The 9,540-nt window shown below is 45.0% G+C and overlaps 1 protein-coding gene and 1 non-coding gene across 2 annotated transcripts; one reads left to right on the forward strand and one right to left on the reverse strand.

Annotated features, from left to right (window-relative positions):
- Positions 1-533: 533 nt before the first annotated feature.
- Positions 534-640, reverse strand: LOC136514587 (small nucleolar RNA R71). The gene has a single exon (XR_010773742.1). It is a non-coding gene; the product is annotated as a small nucleolar RNA R71 (small nucleolar RNA).
- A 7,324-nt stretch (positions 641-7,964) lies between these two features.
- LOC136510744 (uncharacterized) lies at positions 7,965-8,327 on the forward strand. The gene has a single exon (XM_066505095.1). The coding sequence runs from the start codon at positions 7,965-7,967 to the stop codon at positions 8,325-8,327; it is 363 nt and encodes a 120-aa protein (XP_066361192.1).
- The last annotated feature ends 1,213 nt before the right edge of the window (positions 8,328-9,540 follow it).

Genomic DNA, 9,540 nt, shown 5'->3' on the forward strand with positions numbered 1-9,540 from the left:
TCCCTGTTGTGGATGAAAACAGGATAGTGTTTGAGTGGTTTTGATCTGACGAACAACTACACCATTAATCCAGAGGCACTCCTAAGGAAGAGACGGTCTCGTATCGCTTCTTCTTCTACTACTCCACCAGCAGTTGAGTCAGTCATGCCCGTACCATCTGCTACTACCGCTATGGCCAAGTCACACCACAACTACTCCACCCCCGCTATTGCCAACATGCCTGTTGGGCCCGCTATCAACATGGGTACCAGAAACTTTGAGCTACGCACTGCCTTAATCACGATGGTACAGGCAAACTAGTTATGTGGTTTGCCAAGCGAGGACACAAGTGCACACTTGCAACACTTCCTAGAGCTATCCGACACCATCGTCATCAAAGACGTCGCACCAGCTAGCATAAGGCTCTGTTTATTTCCCTTCTTGCTCATGGGGAAGGCGAAACAGTGGTTTTATAAGGAAAAGGAAGCTGTCAGTATGTGGGACAAATGTTCCACGACGTTCCTCGTGAATTTTTCCCCATGGGCAAAACCAATGCCCTGAGGGTGAAAATTTCAAATTTCCAGCAGACTTCAATGGAGTCCATCCCCGAGGCGTGGGAGAGGCTATAGGATTACATCCAGGCCTGCCCACACCATGGAATGGAGAATTGGCTTGTGCTCCAAAACTTCTACGAGGGGCTTACGCCCATGTCGAAGGGCACATAGATGCCACTGCTGGAGGATTGTTTCTCTCCCTCACCATCAACAATGCCACAACTCTCATCGAGAAGATGGAGGCCAATCAGAGCTGGAGGGAGGAACAAAAACAACAAAAAAGCATGCATACCATGAAGGAGGCAGATATGATTGCCACAAAAATAGATTTATTACTATCAAGACTGAATGAAAGGGCCCACAAGAAGGAACTATGAAGGCCACTATTTAGGACATGGACTCGCAAATGACTTGGGAAGTCTGTGGTGAGGTCGAACATTCAGGGAACAACTACCCCGAGACCCATGAAGACGCCGCATACATCAACAACAGGTTCTGACAAGGTAAAAACAACGGGTGGAACAATCAACCTCGCCTGTAAGGAGGTAATAATAATTTCAATTAAAATCAACCCTCCTTGAAAGACCTAGTTTTAGGTCAAGCAAGAATTAATGAAAATATTACTAAAAAGCTTATGTATAATGATAAAATGATTGAAAATATTAATTCAAAACTTGAAAATTTATCCTCCTCTGTGAAAACTTGATTAAGTTTTAATAAAATGATCAAAACTCAAATAGCTCAAATAGCTGCCTCTATACTTGTCAACCATTCGGGGAAAATCCCAAGACAACCCGAGAATTCCCTCGAATTTGTTCATGCAGCTGCAAAGCAATGAAGGAGAAGTCTTGCCAATGGACTATAAATGTCGAGCCCTTGCCGAAGGTAAATCGGTAGTTATCTTTTAAAATTCAAAAAAAAAATTTAAAAATTTAAAAATACAAAATTCAAAATTTGCTTTAAAATAAACTTTTCAAAAAAATAAAGTAAAAATCATTTTTTGATAGTATAGCTTTTTTTGTTATTATTTATAGTTTTAAAAATATTTATAAAATTTCAAAATATAATAAAAGTTTTTTGGAAAATCAATTTCGGGAGCAAAGTTTTGAAACCAAGGGAAGCACCAACGGCTCTATTTTGAAAACGACTGTTGGGAGCTATTGGCCAAAGGGGGGCCGAGCGGGCCCACCTTTGGTGCGGGTGCAATAGGGGTGCGACTGCACCCTGCCTGGCACCGCTCGGCTACTGCTGCTCCAACGGCTAGGAGCCATTGCTCCTACCCCCTCTCGGCCGGTGCCTGGTGCTATAAATCTCGAGAGCTCGGGTGTGAGCCCTCACTCACTGTCCACTCTCTATTTTCACACTCTCTCGCTATGTCTTGCTCCACCACTTGCAAAAATATTTTCCACAAAGCTCAAGAACAAGGAAACTCTACAGAAAATTCCTAAGCTCATCACCACCAAGCCAAGCTCGTGGGTTGTTTGATTTGTTTTCACTAACGTAACCCCATTTGCGAGTTTTGTTGTTGTATTTTTCTCCATGGGCAAATTCGAGAGGAAGCTCGCCGGCGCTTTCAAGAAAGCCGTGGGAGCGAGCTCGAGTCGCTCCCATAGAAGTTCAAGCACACGCTATACCGAGCCCGAAGAGAGCCCGATGCATGAAGAAGAAGAAACCGAGCCAACGGAAGAGCAAGAAGAAGAGCAAAAACAACCGATGGAACAGGACGACGATGATCCACACCTTGATTTGGAGGGAGACCAGGAGATGCAAGCGTACAACCTCATCAAGAACCGCAAGTTCATCCACACAATGGCATACCATCCTGACCTCCTTAGAAAGATAGGTATGGACTCTGAGTTTGCCATAATTTGGAAAGCCATCGGATGGGAGAACGTCGCTCCCGTTGACAAGCTTGGTTCTCGCCTCTTAACAATTCAATTCTTATGCTCTTTGCAAGAAGTTGAGGGTGGGATTAGTTTCTGTCTTTTTGAGAAAGAATACTATCTTACATAGAGAAATCTCAGCTCTCACTTAGGATTTAGTGCAAAATGCTCAATTGACTTGGATCATGCTCTTAGAGGTTTTAATCATCATGAATTTTGGAGAATGATTTCTAGTCAAAACGTAGTTGGCAAGTTTCAATCTCGAAATATGAATATTCATCATCCTACTTTAAGGTTCATGCATCGATGGATTGCCATGACTTTGTTTGCTAGGCAAGACATAAGATTTGTTTATCATGCCGAATTGCAAATTCTCTATGCCATGCTTAAAAAGATTAAAATTGCTCCTGTGAAAGAAATGTTTAAACATTGGTTAGAAACATTCAAGGCTTCTACATCTATCTCTTGTACATCCCTTGTGACTCATATTGCCACTAATATTAGTGCGGTGGATGGACAAGATGTGACACACATCACTACTCCACGCATTGATATTGATGAGCACTACTTGATGCAAGGGCAACATTTGAAATATGATGATGCAAGAAACCTTGTATTTTTCTTTCCGGGGTATACAAATGAGATTCCGCTCCCTAACCTAGGATTCTCTTTGTATAAATCCTCTTCACTCACCTTCACTCTTGTCGAACAAGAGGAAGCACGCAGGAGTTCTGTTTCTCACAGGGGAACAAGGAGAAGGGCTAGAAACAAAGCTGGCAGCTCTCAACAACCACCACCAACACCGACACCGCTCGTGCCTCAAGCGTACCATGCGGAGTGGTTCCTAGCCATGCAGATGCCTAGGTTCACCCCTAGGTATCTGCTGGGCTGGGGACACACCCCGCAACCACACAAGGTCGGTGGATTAGGATGGCATGAGGCTGATGAAACGGCATGGGCGCATCATTCGTCTGACTTCGTGGGGCTACCACCACCTATCCATCTACGACAGTCTACTTTGGACCGTCAGGAGTTGGACGACATCAACACTCGCCTCAAAGGATTGGAAATCCGCACAGGTGAAATTCAAAATACACTTAACACTCACGTGCAGGATATGAGACAGTGGCACCTACAACAGTAGCTACAGTTGTGGACATGAATGCGCTGCTGAGACAACAACAGGAAGCACAGACGGCCTACTGGCGGTCCATGGGATACAATCCCAGACCATAGATCTAGAGCTAGCTTTTGGGAGGACCCCCATAGACCTTATATCTTTTTCGTATTTTTAATTTTTGCCTTTATTTTCTATATTTATTTATTTATTTATTAGCATATAAAAAAATCTGAAAAAAATAAAATATCAAAAAATAAAATATGATAAAAATACCAAAAAAATGAATTCCACTCTCATATGTGTTTTTAGGAATGTTTAGTTTCTCCCATGTTGAAATGATAAAAAGTTGCTCTGTCTATAATTTATCTACGCCTAGGCTGTAACTTAGTATTCCCCAAGATTTAAGTTTGTTGGCTAAAAATGTCTCATCCTAAAACTTGAAAACTTGTGGGTTGCAAATGCATGCTCCTTTTCTAAGTTGTTGCGAATTATGATATGGTACAAATAGAATTTACTAGACTTTGTTCTAAGAGAAACTTGACATCCGAAGTTTTCATTTTTTTTTAAAAAATGCAAAAATCCAAAGTTTCTCAATGATTATGAAAACCTACCAAGGCCATATGACATGATATTCAAATTCAAACCGTAGTCATATGCTACTTGTTTGAGCATTGAGCTTTGTCAAATTGTTGTGACCCTAATTGAGATTCTCGTCATGCACCCATGATCAAGACTCTCGTACACCCACAAATAAACTGCTTACTCTTACATTGAGAGTTACGCAAAAACATGCATTTTCCATCCACCAAATAAATTACTCCATTTATCATGAGTCTCTCTCTCTCAAAAACTTTTATATGCCAAAAAGAATAGTATGGGCTATGCTAAAAAAGAGAAGAGAAAAGAAAAAAATATTCATGCCAAAAGCCATGAGAGAAAAAATGCATGAAGAAAAGAAAAAAAAGAAAGAAATAAAGATAGCCCATACTTTCAAATAAAGGCATTCATCCAAAAAGAGAGAGTCATGATTCAGGGAGTACCAAAAAAATATTTAGAATTAGCAAGTTATAAAAATTCCACACACTTGCATGTCTTGATCAAAGTGTTTGACTTGCATCTACTTGAGGTCTGGTTTTTGACTTAGCAAAATATGTGATGCAAGTATGCCCCACTTTCATACGTACCCAAAACTCCACTAAAAATCCTTTAGTGGTAGGTTTTGAAAAAAGGGCAAAATATCAAATGCCTTGGTGAGGTTTCATACACATTGAGCGATCGAGAGAATCATTTGAGGAACTTATATTTATTTTGCAAAACTTATAAAACCTCTAGATAGATTGTTAATCGAGGAATGAATGATTGGTGATTCTGTTATAACCTTTCTATCTTGCAACCACCCAAGAACTTGGAAAAGCTATACGCCCCACAGGGATCAAGGTAAAGGGTGGATAAAAATGCCTACTTATTTAAATTGCAGAAGAATACTTTGTTATAGGCATGACACTTGTGAATTCTATTCGGGATAGTAGCAACTCCTGATCAACAACCAAGTACTTAGCTATATGCACGGGATGAGCAAAGGTTAAGCTTAAGGGATTTGTTGGCGGTCACTAACGATCGAATCTGACCACCAAATAAAGTCCAAAATAGGAGAAATAAACAATCTTTTGACACATATATCTTTACTGTTGACATAGTTCCACTTGTATAGGAGAAAACATGTTTTGCAGGACACGCATTCCAATGCAAGTGGAAAACCAAGCAAAAGGCACAAAACAGAAAGCGTAAAGTAGAAATGTGCAATGAGAGAAATGGAGAAGCCCACCTTCATGCAACAACCTAGGCCGAGCACCACCGGGGGAAGGGTCCAGGCCCACCCAGGAACTTACCACGCAAAGGTGTTCATGACACGGGCCCACCAGGGTGTGGGCGCACCTTGGGTGCGGCCGCAACCCACCTCCGCCTCTCGGGCCCACGCTCCTCTAGTGGTTGCATGCCTTCATGCATAAGCAGTTTTGGCCAGTTTCCTATTTTGTTGGTGCCAAACCGACCACACTCCACTATAAATGAAGGGGTAGAGCTCTCCTTCAAGACACACCATTTGGCACTACACACCTCACCTCTCTACTTGTACTCTCTTTTAGTTTTAGTAGTAGTATTGTGAGCTAGCAAAGCTATCAAGGAGGGCTTGGCTCCTTGGAAGAAGAGGGAAATCTTGGTATGAATACTATGAAGAGTTCTTCTAGAGTCTTGCTCTCTTATCATTTATATAGTAGTGCATATGAACTAGAGTATAGTTGTCTTGTAATAATCATGAAATATGAACTAGCATATAGTTTGTGTATTATGATCTTAACATGTTCAACTTTATGCATAATCATTCATATGACATGTATGGGTAGAGGTAGAGCTAGGGTTGAGGTGACGGTTCGACATTCCATTGGGTTTGCCCATATTCAAGCTTGTCGAGCCATAGGGTCGAAGTCCTAGGGGGATATGGGTAGTTTCCTTGTACACGGTCATGGTGATTACGTGCATGGGAACCTTCGGATATGACAGTGTCCCCTGGTTGAGAGGTAGGCGGTAGGTGGTGACAGCCCTGTCTATCCCTTGTAATCCCCCATGTTCGGGTACTGTGTAGCAGTCTTAAAGTCTCTAAGGCGCTAGCAGGCTAGTTTTCGAAGATCTTTCCATTCATCTCACACTTAGTTCTAACTCTAGTCATATAACTTATATGATCATTAACTGTTGTTTGCATGGCTATATTTGAACATGCCGACTCCGCGTTGGAACATTATTTTATTCTTTGTTTTCCTTTTGTCCTTGAGGTTGGCCTAGATGTGTCCACTATCCTTAAAATACCATTTTTACCCCTGTCATGAACTACTGGTCCACTATGCAAGTATGTAATCTTGTTCATGCTCATGCTAGACTCTTTACACCTTACCCTCCTTTGGGAAAATATAAATAACGATACCCTGAATACTTCTGAGTGAATTGCTACAATGATAGATCCGTGCGCTTGTGGATATTTTCTATAATCTTTAAGAAATATCATAGTTAGTGTTTCTTGGCAGCATCGCTAAAGTTATCTCAATCTTAGTGATGGTGCTAAGAAATATCAACAATCATTTCTGGCGCCGTTGCCGAGGATGGACTTAAAACCTCCACACTTGGTGATTGAGCTAAGAAATGCCAACAATACCAGACCTATCTCAGTATATAAGGGATAAGGTCAAACCTTAGGGGGAGAGGATCCAAGGGATAGATCATTCCATTCCTCATCCGATCCGCCTCTGCTTAGCACCGAGGGTAGAGACACCATAGAGAGGGGCACCGAGAGCTCCTCCATCGCATCCCGTCGTCTTCCTCCTCTCTGATGAGGGGAAGACTCCATCGGCAGTGAGACAACCTTAGGATTAGCATTAAGCTAACCCCTACCAAATCTCTTTACACTCTGTTGTAACCCCCTGATTTTGGGTGCACTTGAGTATAAGGATCATCAGCTGCTAGACGTAGGGCACAAATTGGCTCGAACCAAGATAAACCATTGCGTCCCCTCTATGATTCTTGTGTTCTTGAGTCCACCCGAGCCACAAGAGACATGTACTCTGACACTGACTTGAACAACAATGCTTGCCACATTTCTAACCCTGTGACAGCTGGCGCACCAGGTAGGGGGTAGCGTCAAGTGCCATTTAGGCTCTATGGTGGCTAGAGCCACCCACCTCGTCGCCAGGGTGTCCGCTTCCCTGGCGAGTTCTTCATCACAGCCAGCACCTTTGCTTCGGGCTAGGTCCTCAACTTTGTGAACCTAGCCTACGTCAATGACTGCTACGACGAGCTTCGTTCACTTGACAGGGCTGCGCCGGCAGGCAACAAGATCCCGGCGCTGCCCCTGCCACCACAATGCAAGGGGATAGATCCCTGGACATGCCCATGCTAGATCTAGTTCAGATCTGGCATCAAATATGGGTGGTGCAGGATTTGCCCCATGCTTAGATTTGAGTCACCCCCATGGCAGAAGGGGTTTTCATTCGACGCCCCGACCCACGAGAGCGTTTGATGCCCTAGCTATCGGGTGGCAGCCACCAATGACCTAGAGGATGTGGTGTTGTCGTTGTGGGGCCACAGGTGGTTTCCTTCCCCACCCTCGAGAGGGCTAACCATAGGTGGGCCTAACTCCAACGCAACGTGGGTATGTCCTGTGATCTTCGGAGGGGGGCCTGCTCCCGACACCCGCGGCCAACGCTAGCCGTCCTGCAGGAGGTCAACATGGCATGTGTGGCCCTACATCAGTGCCTCAGTTGGTCAAAGGTACCAATCACCTTTGGCCTACACTACTGTCCCTGCCATGTGCCCAGTCTGGGCCACTTCCCGCTCGTCGTTGGCCCCATCATCAGATGAGCCCACCTCATGAAGGTGCTGATGGACGGCGGGACTGGCCTCAACATCCTCTATGCCAACATGCTGGATCGCATGGGGACACCGAGGGAGAGCCTCCGCCATGGCAGGGCTCCCTTCTACGGGATCATACCTGGGGTCCAAGCCACCCCCCTCAGAAGCATCCATCTCCCCGTCACATTTGGGGATCCTACTAACTTCCAAAAAGAGCTCCTTGACTTCAAGGTGGTCGACTTCTCCATCCCATACCATGCCTTGCTGGCGTGGCCATGCTATGCGAAGTTCATGGCCATCCCACACTACGGCTGCTTGAAGCTCAAGACGCCTGGCCCGCGTGGAGTCATCACCATGGCGACGTCCACAACCGAGGCCTACCTCGATGAGTAGGTGGGCACTACCCTTGCCACCGCTGATCTTGACTAGATCCAATGCCTCCCATAGAAAGGGCCCCCACACAGCACTAAGGGGAGCCCTGCGATAGCATTCTGAACGGCTAATGACACCAAGACAGTCTGGGCCTACCCCCATGACCCTAAGAAGCTGCTCCACATAGGTGCCAGCATGTCCCTAGACATGGAGTTAGCCCTTACGGAGTTGTTGCATGACAACACTGACGTCTTCTCATGGAAGCCCTCAGACATGCCTGGCATCCCTCATGAGATCATCGAGCACTGCTCAATATCAAGGCCGATGCCAAACCGGTGCAACAGTGCCTCTACCGCTTCAACAAGGAGAAGAGGAAGGCGATCAACGAGGAGCTAGCTAGGCTCTAGGTCGTGGGCTTCATCAAGGAAGTCCGCCACCCAAATTGGCTAGCCAACCCTATCCTAGTCAAGAAGAAGAACAGGTATTAGAGAATGTGAGTCGATTACATGGGCCTCAATAAGTCCTACCTAAAGGATCCATTCCTTCTTCCCTAGATCAACTAGGTGGTTGACTCGACCATCGACTACGAGGCGCTCTGCTTTTTGGACACGTACTCCGAGTACCACCAGATTATCATGAATCCCTTGGGCCCGCTGGCCACATCCTTCATCAGCCCTTTCGGTGCCTTCTGCTACACATCCATGCCCTTCGACCTCTACAACTCTGGGGCTACCTTCTAGTGGTGTATGAAGAAGTATTTCCAAAAGAAGATTGCCTGCAACTTGGAGGTATACGTTGACGATATCATTATGAAAACCCACGTGGCCACATGATTGATCACCGAACTAGAGGAAACCTTCTCCAATCTCTATGCCAACCACATCAAACTCAACCCAGAGAAGTGCATCTTTGGGGTACCGACAGGGAAGCTCCTTGGCTTCATCGTTTCTGAGCATGGCTTCAAGGTCAATCCTGAGAAGATCTCCATGATCAACAATATGGAGCCAATCAAGAACCTCAAAGGGGCCTAGAGGTTCATGGGGTGCTTGGCAGTGCTTAGCCGCTTCATATCTTGCCTTGAGGAGTGAGGTATGCCTCTATACAAGATCCTTAAGAGATCTAAACACTTTGAGTGGATGTAGGAAGCTTAGGACGTGTTGACCCGGCTGAAAGAGTTTCTCACCACACCAACGGTGCTGACCTCCCCCACCGAGGGGGAGACCCTGCTTCTATA

Source organism: Miscanthus floridulus, chromosome 16 (genome assembly GCF_019320115.1).
Source record: "Miscanthus floridulus cultivar M001 chromosome 16, ASM1932011v1, whole genome shotgun sequence".
NCBI lineage: Eukaryota > Viridiplantae > Streptophyta > Magnoliopsida > Poales > Poaceae > Miscanthus > Miscanthus floridulus.